Below are 15,177 nucleotides of genomic sequence, written 5' to 3'. Positions count from 1 at the left end.
TTGCTATTGTGCAGGAATGTGGTCCTGGTCTTGGAGAGGGGGAAGAAATGAGAACCGGGAGGAGGGGAGTTTCAGAAAAGATTCCCCAGGATGAAGAGAGAGGAAAGTGTGAGAAAGAAGCTTGACATAGTCCCATCTTGATTTTGCTTGGTATAAGATGGAGTAGAGAGAAAGCAACAGGCTTTCTAGTTACTGTTTATTCCTCCCTGCAACAATAAACAGCATTGCTGAAATTCTGGCTGGGCCTGTTTCTTGCCTGCCCTACCTTGAAGGGCTGACAGCTATGAATCACCATGATGATTAGTGCAGAGGTGGGCAACCTACAGCACTCAAGCTACTTTCAACCCTCCTCTTCAAGAGAGCAATTCAGACATCTGGAAAAAGTGTTCTGTCCCTTTTGTCACTTCCTCAGGTGAAAGAGGAAGGTCTCCTAAATGAGTTGAGAGAAGATAGACGCCCATTTTTAAGTTCTACTCTGCCCACCACATCACCCTCAATAGCTGCCCCTGATTATTCCAATCTCCAGAAAAACAGGATTGCCCACCCCAGCTTAATGTGATGTGCAAATGAAGTCATTCTGAAAGGAAAAAGAATTGCTTGATTGGGTCTCTTGTGCAGCAATTCTCACATTATCCCAGAGGAAGCCATCTTGGAGTTGGATGGGTGGATGGATAAACAGATAGATATAAATAGACCTGCTGTGTGGTTCTATGGTGGCAAAAAATCGGGAGTCGGTAGCACATTTTCTGACCTACAAATATTATTAAAAATAATATATTAAAAAAGCTAGCAAAAGCTTCTGACTTTTAATAAAATGTTAGTCTGAAAAGGTGCTCTGAGATTCTTTTCTTTATTTTGGTGCAATAGAAGCTCAGGTGCAGTGTACAGAGAAGTCTTTCCTTGCCTCCTTCCTCTCAGCAGCCAGAGTTTCTACTCCCTGCTCTGGACAAGAAGTCAATTTAGCAGGCCAAAAAATGAGACAATTTTCAGAGTCTTCTAAGGCTCTAAAAAATTCCAGGGACTGAAATGGATTGTTATGCAATACTAATAACCTAGGATACATCCAAGCAATTATTTCCATGATGCAATTAGAGGCTTTTCCCCCTGGGATAATTTTGCAAATGTGTGGGCTATATTTTTTCCCCAAAAAAGTTTGCATGTGTTTAATCTTATGCAAGTGTTGCGGTTGTGGATTATTATTTTCCAACATATGCAAAAGGAGTCTCTCAGGCTGGTCCTTGGCTATGCAAGCTTGGGGATCTTGAGAGTTTAACCAATTAGGAGATCTCCCCCACCCCCCATCCAGGTACTGTCAAGGCAGGGTCATCCCCAGGGAGAGGCCAAAACAGTTAAGATGGTGGCTTCAAGATCGAAGGCACCATCTTGGCCCCACCCCACAGATGTCCCTCTAACAAGGTCCACTTAGCTTGGCTGGGAGCTGCTACCTGCTGCATTGTTAACCATGCTTATTTACTTTCTAATGAGACTGAATTGGAATGGAATCAGATTTTGTTTTTCAATCTGCTCCTGCCCGTCTCCATCTTGTGCAACCCTGCCTGAACGTTGAAACCATGATCCTCGGACAAGGGCATGGCCCATTACGGAAACCCGACAAACTGGCCACAAGACGTACCTTCACCAAGGGTCTTCCCCAGTGCCACTTTATGGCGGTCAATCATTACATCCTGAAGTTTTTCCTTCAACTCCTCACTAATGCCCAGACTGTTCACTGCAGGAAGAAAAAGAGTTTCATTTTGCACAAAATTAATGCCCAGAACAAATCACCCACCCAGAAGTGTCAAGTTTAAACAGGTGGCCGTGGGGGAAGAAGGAATGGTTTCTAAATGCACTGAAAGAAGAATTGGGGTTACAAGGGGTTTGCCCTGCTGCAGAAGGAGAACCAGGCCTCCTTGAGATACAAAAACAGAACCCACAAGGGAACTTGGATATAAGTCAACCAGCAGGCCAGCTCCGTCCAACTTTCCCACCCTAATGTTCTGGAAGTGCAATTGCCAAATTTTCAGATAGTACTGCAGAAGGCAGGGCTAACTCTTTTCATTTTCCACTGCTGCTGCAAACATCTCCCCACCTTGATTGACTTATATCCAAATTTCCTGATCGGGCTAGGAATGGGAACCGTATCTAAGTTGGGTCAATCTCCTTCTAGTGACCAAGGCCGGCAGATACTCCTGACGTGGTTCTGATTCCACATGGGAACATTGTTCTTTGATCTTTGACCCATCTTCTATATGTCACTCAGTGGAATGCACCTTGCCATGAAATGGACTGCTATTGATTATATGTATGGAACTATCACAGCCCTAAATTCTTACAGAGGTCCCCTACCTCAGGGCCTAGCCCAGCTTTGCCCATCCTGTTGCCTTAGTGGCCATGGACTGCAACTGCTAGAACTGTGGGGAAATGCGAATGCTTCTTGCTGGATCTTGGTGCAAAGCCAAGAATGCACACTGGACACGTGGGGAAGAGGAACTCACAGGTGGCTTCAGTGGTCCGGCGGCTGTACGATTTGCGGGCACGATAGTGAACCACCAGCTCCCCCTGTTCTATACTGGGCTCAAATGCTTCCCTGTTGGTGAGCAGAAAGAGACAATGAAATGGAGTCCTGATTGGTCCCACTATGAGAACCATCCAAATCAAGACTTAAATATTGAGTAGTTTTTCCTGAGGGCCACCTTTTCCCTACCCATAGCGTGTTTCCTTTTTCCTCATACGCGCCAAGAAGATGATGATGAAGATGGTGGCCGCCAAGGCAGTAGCCACTGCGATCACCACATACCACCAGTGCCAGGAGAAGACAGGAGTGGAGAGCCCTACTGTGAAGAAGAACAACCATTGTTAGTGAGCAGAGCCTTCTCAGCAGGTAAACACATATCTCCTCGCACAGGGAGGACACAAGAGGGAATCTGGTAGCTGAATCCTGGACCAGATACACCTCTGAGGAAGAAATGGAGAAATCCTACTTTCTCAATGACCAGCTGAGATCACCTAGTCACCAAGACTTCCCCATGTCCTTTTCAGGTTCCAACATCTAAACTCAATGCCTCAAGAGAGATGCTTCAGGAATAGATGGTATATATTCCCATGAACATGCCCTCCTTCCCATTAATAGATTGGTTGGATTTGTACCTTGGTTTTTGTTTATTGTGGTTTACTGACTAAGCAACAATCAGCTGAGTTGGTGACATTATTATAAATTATGGTCTAAAACTACAGTGGGTGGGCTCAGTAGCACTCAAGGCCACAACGAGGCTTGATTTTGGCTTGGTATGATGTGTCAAGCCACCCATGACAGCTTAGTACTATATGCTGACCATGGTTTAAAAAGAATCCTGGCTTAGCATTAGGTATAAATGCTTTTTCATATACCATCGTCCTTTGGTCATTTTGAAAAATGGGATCTAAATTCTTCCTCAGAGTTGTCATACCACAGACTCTGGTGAATTATCTAGTCTCTGGAACTTTCTAGAAGACAAATCCTCATTGGTAGGGCCACCAGACTTGCTCTGTAAAACTCCATAGGACCACTGGATAGAAGAAGTGATGCAGATCTAGTAATCCTAACTGTGGGAAGCTGCCCTTCCCAACTTTCCAGATCATTTTTAGTGTTCACTGGATTCAGACGAAAGCTTCTCACCTGGCTGAGGATCTGGTAGGGTTTCACCTGCAAGAGAAAATCATTAAGATGTATGTCTATATGTATAGATGGATGGATGGATACTATAGATAGGTGGGTGGGTGGGTGGATGGTTGGATAATATGACGTTACCTAGTTGGGCAATGAAATATCTGCAAGCAAACAACCAAGCTCAGAGAGCACCAAGAACTCTACAGATAGATGATAGATGGATGGAGATGATAGACAGACAGACAGACAGACAGACAGACACTCTTGGCCTCCATTGCCTCAATTAGAACAAAACTTTGATCTTTGGGGGCTCACCAGACCTAAATTTGAAAGCAGGGATTCTGCTTTAGAACTGGCTTATGTTTTACGACTTCATAGGTTTCCAAGCCACAAGAAATGGAGCAGAAATTAGAGCCAGGTGGTCTGACTGCATTAGAACCAGGCCTGAAGGTCTGCCAACTGCCAGATCCACCCTTGGAAAACAGGAAGCCAGAGGGAGGGCAGGGACCAGGCAAAACAAAACAGACACCAAGGCCAGCAATCAAAAGTCCCTTTTGGAAGAAGAATCAAAGAGATTGGACAAGGAATACTAGGTTTTTTTAAAAAATAATTTTGGTAGTCAAATTATTCCACACTCCCATTCCTCTCTGACCTCCACTTTCTTTGTTAATTTTCCAGTGCTCTTTAATTTCTTTTTCATTTCCCCTCTGCCACCCTCCCAGTAGTTTTGAATTGTGTCTTTCAGTTCTAATCCCAAGGCTATTTCAGTGTTTTGAACAGATTCCTGTCAAGATCCTTCTGCTTGTTCTCTGGAATTTTTCTCTCCCCATCGTTACCAGCTTCCAGAAAAATAGTTGCCTCTATCTCCTACGCACTGTTTCACACTAGAGATTGTTTGTACAATACACTTCACTTGGTTTCTAAATACTCCTGTTTTCTGGGTCCACGTGATATGCCGAACGATCCATGAACATGTAAAAAGGAGGAATGTTTGGCTAATGGTCCAAACGCAGCCGCTCTGTTTTTGACTGGCTGAGCGTGTCCTGCAAATTCCATCACTCTGGAGAACTTTGGGAGAAGGTCCTCAACGTGGCACATGGCACACGTGGCACATTTCTTACCTGGTCCTGAGGACACAACCATGATAGCCTTGCTCCAGGGCCCGTCTCCAGCACCGGTGTAGGCCGCAACCCGTACAGTCAGGTTCTGTACCGTTGAGTTCAGGGATAAGATTGTCTCGTTGGTCAGTCCCACATCCACAATCACCTTGGGGAAAGAGATGGACAAGGTCTTCAGTGGGATGTTGACCAGGGGGTGAGCAACTTGTGGCAACCAGGTGTTATGGGTCCCAGGACCACTAAGCAAGCCAACTGGACAAAATCACACAGGAGCAAGACTCATTTCTTCCTTTTTCCCTTCTGCCCCTGGATTTCTGAGAAGTTTTCCTTCCTTAAAAAATGGTGGTGCACCTATTTGGGGGGTTACAGTTCATGAGTTCCCAGGGTCCCTTCCAACCCTATGGTTCCATGATTCCCACCTGCAAATAAGGGGAAAGTATGAGATAAACCCTCAACGGGGGACCGGAATAGGGGATAGCAAGGGTCAGTTAGAACGCTTGGGAGTTGGGTTGCCTGCAGGTGCAGCGTACTCACCTCAGGTGAATCGCCACTTTGACAAACCAGCTTGTATCCTCGAATAATCCCATTGATGTTGCCTCGCGGTTCTCCCCACTGTATGATGGTGCAGCTGCCGTTCTGAATAGCCACGATGTCCTCCGGCGCAGTTGCAGGCACTATGGGGGAAACAATATGCACCGTGGCATGAGGTTGTAACTTGAGTCCTAGATACAAGAACGGAGGGCTGTTTCTGGCTTCCCTGGTTCTTACTCTAATCTTAGATATGCCCCAAAGAACCCAGCTGACCTCTTTTCCGTCCAAGAACCACAAACACCCCATTCAACACACCCGTTCAGATCTTAGCTTGGCTTAGCTCTGAAGTCTCTGTGACGTCTTGAGCAATCATCTCGCTACTATCTGCTGGGGGAGGGGGGTTGTCAAAAAAGTCAAGATGGCATCTGCCGCCATCTTGAAATGGGACTTTGATGCATAGCTGTGGCTGCCATCTTGGCCTTTTTTGACCCCTCCCCGCTGCAGACACCCCTGGCATCTAGTTCAACCTTTTCCTCCAGTCGTGTCAGACTTCAACTCCCATGAATTCCCCAGCCCTATGGCCACTGGTGATTCTGGCAATGGAATCATGGGAGTTGAAGTCCAGTACATCTAAATTACATGAGACTGGGTGAAGCTGGTTTGAGCCATTCGCTTTCGCTTTTCCATCAATGGACCGAAGTGGAATCTGGGAGTCTTGGCATCTCAGTCCTCCCCATTTCCCACCTTACCCCCTTCCAACGTCTCCATAGCCACCCAGTGGGTCCATGGGGAGTTGCCTTCTGTGGAATGACAGGCCACGCGCACATAGTAGGTGGTGAAGGGTGCCAAGCCGTTCAGCGTGTGGCTGAAAGGGGGGACACGGATCTTGCGGTTATACAGCTCGTCGGAAACAGTGCTGAGGTCTTCATCTGAGCGCACCGCCTGGGAAAAGGAGGACAATAGGCATGTGAAGACGGACCAAAGACAAGGGAGATGCAAGGAACAATGCTGTCTTGGGCCCAACCCTGATCATTGGGTTGATCGTGGCCCCAAACTGCAGACAGATAATTTTCAGTGGGAGGAAGGAAGGCGTCACCCTGTTGCTCAGTCAGGTTTAATCCAGTGAAAATGAAATCCTATTAGTACTTAAGATTAGTATTTTATATGATATGCAGTTCTATCTTAATTGTGGTGGTTGGCTGTTTTCCTGGCTGCTATTTAGGTTATTTATAATTCTATTTGTTTTAATTCTGTTTTCTAAGTATTGCTAGCTGCCCAGAGTCATGAAATTGAGATGGGCAGCCATATACCTTCAATAAATAAATAAACAAACAAATAAATAGAGTCCAAGACCTATTTTTACCCACAACAACCTTGTCAGGTAGGCTGGGCTGAAGTTTGGACTGGCCCAAAGTCCCCCGAAGGAGCTTCCATGGGTCTCCCCACTCCTGGTCCATCCATTTTGACATCAGACTGGTTTTCCAAGGAATTGAACCTTCCTCTCTATTCAGATCGAGATGTGTACAGATTTATGTGTCACTCCATCCTCAATTTTTCCCCACAACAACCACCCTGTAAGGTAGGCCAAGCAGAGAGAGAGAGATGCCCAAAATCACCCAGGGAATTTCTACGGACTTGAATTTGGGTTTTTCCAATGCTGGTGCAAGGCTGTAACGACTCTCAAATCAAATTAAACTGAGCTTGTGTCTTCCCCCCAACTATTTCTGGAATGCAGCCCCCCCAAATGATTGCCCCCCAACCAAGCTGACAACTTGCTATAGGAAGGATGTTTTCTGAAGCTACATTATAGCCCCTCCACTTAATTCATGGCCGCCTATTCAGGCTGCCAAGAAATTTAATGATTTTTCTTTTTAAAACCATTCACTTTATTTTTATTACTTTTTAAAAAAAACTTTTCTTCATTTTTTTCTTTTTTCCTTTCCTTTTTCTTTACAGTATATAATTGTGTGCATTTATTTTTGGAACAATGACAAATCATGGTGATTTCAATATTAATATCAATGTTTAGAGTTTTGTACTAATGCTTTGCTCTTTCTTAAGATATAATGAACCTAGTTCTATATGTTTAATTAATGAATGAAATTACAAAATAATGGATTTTAAATCATTCAAAAGTATTGTAAATCCTTTCTTTATAATGTTTTATTCTTCAACCACTATGTCTTTTTCCACTTTTTCCTTTTATTTAGCTATTTATTCCATTCTTTAAACATTTTAAACAAATAAATTATTGATTTAAGAAAAAGAAAAGAAAAGAAATTGACCCCAGCGGTAAATCCCTTGTTTGGAACAAGGCAGCCCATTTGGCTGTCCAAAATTCGGGGCCATTTTTGAAAGTTGCAGAAGGTATAATAGTGATATCAATTAAAGGTGCAAGACTGAAACTTTTTTTCTTCATTTTAAAATGGAAAACAGGGGTGCTATGTTTAATCTTAGTTTTACAAAAATGCAAAAAAGCATGCCTCTGAAAATACATGCTTTTTTGGCCAGATTTCTTGGGGATGTGGGAAGCCACCGAAGTAGGACAGGGTGTAGCTGAAGAACTGTAGGTTGCTGACCCCTGGTTTATATTTTGCAGGGTTGCACTTCACCTTCCTCCTCTTGCTGATGGTCATTTTCCTGTTTTATATGCTTAGGTTGCATTTCCTCTGAGATCACCTCCCAGCACAGAAGCTTCCAATACTGTGTGAGCGAGCACACGGTGGAAATACCCTTTTTACTATCAGTATTATTTCTTGGCTTCTGCACCCATTTCTCAGGATTTTCAGTTCCCTATCCTGCGGGGATGTCACACTTCATTCAGCCCACCAGGCTGACGGAGGGGGGCATTGGATGAGTAAGCCGGCATCCGGCGGAAGCAGAAGTTGGCAGGAAATCACTCCTAAAAATAAAACAAGTTCCCTCACAGGGCAATGCTGAAAAAAAAGTGGGGGGGAGTAACCTCTCTCTCTCTCTCTCTCTCTCTCTCTTTCTTTTTTGACAAAATGTGGATACCTTCTGCAATAAAGCCTTTTTGTAAATTCTTGGTGCTTCCAGCTGTGTGCTGTTGTTTTACCTGGATGGTGCAGAACTCCAGCGCATAGGCCCCGCTAAAACCGGGTTCCCACATCACGTCCAAGCTGTGGTCACTGCGACGTGCAGGGGATAAGTCGCGTGGCCCTCCAGGTAACACTGTGGGGAGAAGGAAAGAGAAGTCATTCAATTCCTCAGAAGCCCCATTACCAGCAAAAAGGATGTTTGCTTTGATATCTATCCACAAACACTCTGTTCATTGGAACTTATTTCTACAGAGAGGATTTTGCGTGCAGCCTTTCTGCAGACTTCCAGTGAGCAAAAGGAGACAGATACTCATCGTATTCCTAATTACGTGCCTTCCCATGCCTGCAGAAAGATAGCAGGGCAGGGCAGAAAAAAAAAACTTTATTAAAAAAAATCTACAAATAGCTGGAAGAATAAAATCTGACCTCAGAAATGAGGGAGGGGCGTTAAGAAAAATGACAGAATTTGAAATGCTTCTACATAATCAAAACCACTTATTAGGACGTGTCCAAAAACTCCGAGTTAGATATGACAGGGAGGGAGAACAAATAAATACTGTACATGTACAGTTGGATAAATTGGATGCAAAACTTCAAAGAAAGCAATAGGAAGAACTGTGGGACGAATCTACGAAATTCGCTCCAATCTAAGGTTTGAGAGAAACTTGGCGTAACTGACATTGATGCTGTATCATTGTTAAATAGAGGTGTTTTTTTTTAATGGGGGGGAGAACCCACAACTGTTTCCCTTTCTTCCTATGATATGCAATTCTAAAGTATCAGCTCCGTCTGAGAGCCAGACTCCGGTAGAGGGGATTTAAATACACCCTGCACTTAAATGGTTTAGGCTTGTAAAATGAAAATGCAAACAGAATTAGCAAGGCTAGACTGCAGGGAGGGGGGAATTTAATCCTTTCTTTCCCTGTTCTGACGAGGGTGGCAGGTGGCCATATCTATCCATGCTACCCAAGTATAGCGATTTGCAGTTTTTAAAAACATGCGTCTCAAATGCACAGGTGTCTGTAAAGTCAACCCACACACGGCATTGATACCAACCCTTTGCACCAGGGTTCCCCATGGCTTATTACGCATTCTTGCAGCTGCCACTCACCTTTCACCACCGCAGTTCGCGATGTGCTGACCCCCTTAGCATTGTGGGCCTCACATGAGAAGGATGTGCTGTGATTCAGCCCTGAGAAACAGACGCAAGCATTGGGAGAGAAGATGAATTACTCATAGCCCATCTTAATTCCTCAACAGCAATAGCTATTACCAATTTGATTGTGGGCTGGGTTCAGCTGCAGTGCTGACACTTCTCAGCTTGTGCCTTTTGACAATCTTTGGACCGAATGGGTGACTTCTGACCCTGCAGATGTCGCTTGGCCATTCTTTTTATCAACCACAGGTCTGGTTCATGGAGCGCACTTAGCCAGGATGGGATTGGTTTGCTTTGGCACAGCAAGTTGTGCAAAGCTAGCCATGGTAGTTTTAAACGGTGATTGGTGGTACAGCCTGTTGGGTGAGCCAATCATGGTTTATCCAGCAAGCCGTTGTTGTGCAAACTATGATACAGCAGGATGGGGTATGGGAAATAAAGCCACATCCTCCATACCCACCTTTCTTGGGAGTAATGTATAGCAGCTTTCACACGCAAAAATATACGTAGCATGCCCAAAAGAGGGGTTGTCAAAAACGTCAAGATGGTGGCTGTGACTGGGCGAACAAAGCCCCACCCCTTTCTAATGTGCATCCACCACCCGTAAAATGGGACAGGGTTTTGATCCTGCCATCTTGACTTTTTTGACCCACTGCACTCATACACAAGTACACATGCATGTCCTGTTTCATATTAAAGGAAGAAATGCCTCAAGGAAATACTGGGGATTATTCTGGGATGTTTTTACAAATATCCAGCATGCTAGATTCTCTGCAGACCAAGCTCTCTCTCTGCACCTTCAACTGTTCCCACAGAGAAGGAAATAAACAATCCTTGGTTGATGTCTGCCAGTTCCCATCCTGACTTCATGAATAAAACTTCTTCGGTTTCATTCAAATTAGCATTTCTGTTGTACAGAGTTCACTTGGTTTAACCATCGTTTCCTGTCTGGGGAGAGAGCTTTTAAAGTTTACTTCTGTCCCAGAGAGATCAGCCCAGACCACCAGTAAGAAAGTAGCTAGGATTTGAACCAGGAACCCCTTTTCCCAATTCTTTGTGGCCCACAATGTATTTGTTCTTTATACTTTGCCCCTCAGCAGGGCTTCCAAAGCAACTAATAGAAGGAAACAGAAATTATCTAGATTCTCCAACTATGACACCACGGAGCATCACTCAGGAAATAACAACAATAATTTAAAAACAAAACTGGAGCATTTCTCCACATATGCTGATCCCAGAAGACCCAAAACAACAAGTTTTAAATGCAGAGTTCCCCAGCATCAAAGTCTGCGGCACCCCGAGATTCACACTTCGTTGGCTGTCCAAGCTGGTAACTGTGAGCATTGCAGTTCCCACAGATGCCTTCCTGGGCATCCACTAGACCAGTGCTTCTCAACCTCAGCAGCTTTAAGTTGGGTGGACTTCAACTCCCAGAATTCCCCAGCCAGCGTGCTTTATGATGGGTGGACTTCGATTTCCAGAATTCTGGGAGTTGAAGTCCACACATCTTAAAGCTGCCAAGGCTGAGACACACTGCACTAGGCTTTATGTCCAGAGAGAAAGGAGAGGAAGAGAGAAGGAGGGAGGGAGGGAGGGAGGGAGGGAGGGAAGGGGGTGGGGGAGAGAGAGACTTTTAATGTTAAAAAATGGAAAGATTGTACTGCTGCAAAGAGAAGCATCAGGGTTATGCAAAGCCCTTATTTCAAGGAATGATTCTGGGCCTTCCACATAAACCCCAAAGGCGTTCTTAGAAAACAAAAGTCATGCGAGATGCAGCCCAGCCCAGTGTTTTGATGGGAATTGCCTCTTTAGTCAAATAACAGGCCATCCGTGGTGGCTGCCCATGCACAGTGCAGCAGTCTTTTGGCGAGTATGACCACAGCAGGCTCTTGAGATGCCTGTTATGGGCAAGACAAATACCCGGGATCTGGGAAAGATATATTGCCTGCTAGGCATCGCCCAGCCTAAAGTCTCTGCTCGGATCTAACTTTTGGCACTTCTCGTCCACCTCCTGGCGGACTATGGCCACTTCCACCCTGGTGCTTCAGGAGACCCGGGGGTGAAAAAGTGCACGAAGGAGACGTCGCTCTGGCTGGAGAAGCCAGACATCTGTCCTCTTCCAGCCAATCGGGTCTCTGCCCTCCCCTCTTTTGGAGGATAACATCTGGGGGCCAGACTGTCTCCCAGCCAGCCTGTCCCGTTCCTCCCGCCCACCCGTCTGTGGTTTGGGCTTCCTCATGTTGGCTTGGTCTGGCTTCCACCGGTTTCTGGTGCCAGGATTCCTGGTCTCGTTTATCATGGTTAGTGGAAAGGGAAGTTAGAAGAAAGAAGATACTCAAAGAAATGGTGGGGCCCAGAGTTTTTTTGTGCTGCCTTCACCTTTGGAGAGGCCTCTGGAATTTGGAAGAGGAAAATTGGCTCTGGCTGGGTTCACAGGTTGCACAAACGTGGTATGAACCCAGCCACTGGGGTTTTTAAATCATGGTCGATGGTTTGTGTGTAGTCTGAACTCAGCCGACTGTGGTTGACTCCCTCAAACACAGGTTATTTACTAGTCTAGTGGTTAAGGCATCAGGCTAGAAACCAGGAGTCTGTGAGTTCTAGTCCCGCTTTAGGCATGAAAGCCGGCTGGGTGACCTTGGGCCAGTCCCTCTCTCTCAGCCCAACCCACCTGACAGGGTTGTTGTTGTGGGGAAAATAGGAGGAGGAAGGAGTGTTAGGTATGTTCACCGCCTTGAGTTATTTATAAAAATAATAAAGGTGGGATAGAAAATAAAAATAAATAAAGGTCACCCACTCCAAAAGATTCAGGGTGGCGTACAATATCCAAATGGCCAATTAAAGCAGTTAACAGCAAGTTTGGGTTGCATATAAACTCCATCATTATTTTCAAGTTCTTGCTAGCCTAGCCGAGGAGTTGGGGGGGAGCTTCTTAAGTACCACACCTGCCTTCCAGAGACCTCACCTGCCTTAATGACTTTTCCATCTCAAAGGTGTATCCCAAAGCCCTTAATGTGTTGTGTGTTGCCTGAGATAGCAAAGCTCTCTGGAGGCTAAAATAGAATCACATTGCACTAAATCATGGCTTACTTAACTGTGGTTTGTTGAATAAACTGGATTTGTGCCTTGCACAAATCACAGCTTATTTGTGGTTTGTTGGATAAACTAGGTTTGCACATGTTTAACCATAAAACATGGTTTGCAAACTATAATGCAAACATGGTTTGACCCTGTAGTTCCAACTGGGGAGAAGTGTTGTATTGGCCCATAGTATGATGGTGTGAAAATCTGATGCGCCTCCTGGCCCGCACCCTTGCCACTTGCTGGCTGAGTTTAGGATTTCCCGCAACAGCCAAACCTAACTGTACTTTGAATAGACAGTTGCTGTGTCTTGGAGTCCAGCCCAGATTTAACAATAAGCACCACCACAATGGATGTTCTTTTCCTGACCACACTGTTCCTGCAAGGGCTGGGTCAACCAGTGGGCACTTGCAGCCACCTGGACAAACAGCTGGCATCGACAAAATGAGGCATGGGGCAAATGTTTTAGTCCAATCATTGCTGGGGGTGGACCAAATGCCACAAGTGCTAAAAACAGGGATGAGGAAGGGAGCAATGGGATTAACGATGTCTGGTCCACTCACAGTGGTTAATACCACTTTCTGACCACATCATTTCTGCAAAGACTGAGTCAGCAAGGGGGCAACATCACCAGCAGCCTGCAGAAACAGACGTCCTGGCACAGAGGAGTACTAAAAAAAAGCTTCATTTTTTTGTCCTGCCCACTTCCAGTCCTTTGGCCCACTATCATCTACTTATTGGAGTAAAACCCCATGGGTATCATTTGGCCCCCAAAAGTCCTGCCCAACATCCTTCTTGAGGGTGACCAATCTCCTGTAGCAGATTTTCTGGGGAACTGCTGAGGGGGGCGAGTCAACTGATTCTACACGCACCATCCTTGAGAAGATGATTGTGTGTGAACAGCCCACATCCACTTGGGAACAAATATGCTTCTGGGTAAAAAGGAAGCGTTGGTGATTGCTAGACTTACATTTGTATGCTCTGGGTGTGCCAGTTCACTACACTTGGTGAGTACCAGAATAAAGGTTGGTGACTGCACAATCCAGTGACTGTTTACAATGCGTTGCCTCCTCCTATATGAGACGGGATCTCTTTTCCTACCGACAAAGTGCATTGGATTCCTTGTGGATTTTAGCACCATGTTAGATCAGTGGAATTAAGTCAGCTCTACACCTGGTGACTTCATGAAAAAGAAAAGTGGTTCCCCATTGCCTTTTCCAGGGTGTTTTTCTGACATCCCAGTCTAGCCTACAGTTCTAGGATTCCTTAGTGGTCCCCCATCCAAGTCTAAACCAGACCCCACTCTACTAAACTCCCTGTGCTGGACAAGATCAGTTGGGAGCTGCCACTTGCCCAGCCTTTAGATCAGAAGAAATCTGGGGGCACCTTTTCTGACTAAAAAATGTTATAAGCCTTGTAAACTGCATAGTTCACACACAATTCTGCCTTTTGATAAAGCTTGTTTGTCAGAACAGGCGCTCCCAGACTCCTTCTGATTTCTGGCTACCGTAAATTAACCCGGTTCTCCAACAATATCTACATCAGGAGATGGCATCTAAATTCCAACAATTAACTCCCTTCAGCAAGGAATTATCGGCTGGGGATGGGAGGGAATGGAGCCACAGAGGAAATGGGATCTCCTACAGATGCAGGCACAATCTCGCTCCCTGTTAAGCTATGCAAACCCCTTCTAGTTCTCATTTTCGTTTCCAAAAAGCGTCTCGGCCAGAGGAAGACTATCTGCTCCCTATCCTGAAACTCATTCCTTTATCACTCCTTCTGACAATGAGGAAAGGGGTGGGGGAGGAGGAGGAGGAAAAAAAATGGGCAGCGCATTACTGCTTTCTGGAAGATTAATTGGAATTGTTTTGTCTTTGATTTTGGCCTCCCCCTTTTTTTTTTTAATGTCAGGATGCATTGGAACAACCTCTGATGCTCGCAGCAGGCAGGACTGTCCAAGATGGTAGCCCCTTCTATTTCATATCCTTCCACCCATCCCAAGACCTGCCTTCTCTGAGCTGGGGCCCACCAGATGGGTGGAATTCAACTACCAGAAATCTCCGCTCAGGAACCAAACACCAGTTTTAAAGCGAAGTCAGGGCCGGAAGTGTGCCAACGTTCACCCAGCTCCTTCTCCTGTGCTTTTAGCCCCAGACTGGTCTTGAAGAGGCCAGACCCCCTCCCCCTTCCCAGTACTCCTATGGGCTTTGATCCCAAAGCCTGACTCATGAGCCCGTCACCTCCTGACCAACATTCCCTTTCTTTGACTCACCAAACTGAAGGAAGACTAGTTTAATGGACCAGAATAGCTGAAGGAATGCAGGCATGTGGGACAAGACTAGGCAGATACCCACCCATCCTTGCCTGCAGCCACCCTCCCCTTGCCTGCATTTGAGTGCCCCGGAGGAGGGGGAGAAAATGAGAGGGGAGGGGGGCATCTTGGCAGCTGCAATGCCCACTTGGATATAAGGAGGGCTTCCAACCGAGCTGAACCTTCTTCTGCAGAAGAGCCAAATCTTCCTCCTGGGATGGGCAACGTGTCTTGTTTTGTCCCCTGGTTGCCTCTGGCCCAACAGGTCTGGCAAG

At 45.7% G+C, this 15,177-nt stretch overlaps 1 protein-coding gene across 2 annotated transcripts in view; it reads right to left on the bottom strand.

The window, feature by feature from the left end:
* AXL (AXL receptor tyrosine kinase) overlaps positions 1-15,177 on the bottom strand; it is a 49,558-nt gene that overhangs the window by 13,813 nt on the left and 20,568 nt on the right. Inside the window, exons 5-13 of one of the 2 annotated variants that reach the window (XM_063312582.1) lie at positions 9,466-9,546; positions 8,372-8,487; positions 6,045-6,237; positions 5,299-5,438; positions 4,768-4,912; positions 3,656-3,682; positions 2,705-2,834; positions 2,496-2,587; positions 1,634-1,729 (exon numbers count right to left, since the gene is read on the bottom strand). In XM_063312582.1, the coding sequence (XP_063168652.1) occupies positions 1,634-1,729; positions 2,496-2,587; positions 2,705-2,834; positions 3,656-3,682; positions 4,768-4,912; positions 5,299-5,438; positions 6,045-6,237; positions 8,372-8,487; positions 9,466-9,546 (1,020 nt within the window). The remainder of the gene's footprint in view (positions 1-1,633; positions 1,730-2,495; positions 2,588-2,704; positions 2,835-3,655; positions 3,683-4,767; positions 4,913-5,298; positions 5,439-6,044; positions 6,238-8,371; positions 8,488-9,465; positions 9,547-15,177) is intronic. The other variant, XM_063312583.1, reaches the window with a different exon arrangement.

This window comes from Candoia aspera, chromosome 10 (genome assembly GCF_035149785.1).
Source record: "Candoia aspera isolate rCanAsp1 chromosome 10, rCanAsp1.hap2, whole genome shotgun sequence".
Taxonomy (NCBI): domain Eukaryota; kingdom Metazoa; phylum Chordata; class Lepidosauria; order Squamata; family Boidae; genus Candoia; species Candoia aspera.
Note: the sequence above shows the minus strand (reverse complement) of the source record. Positions and strands in the feature narration are given on the sequence as shown.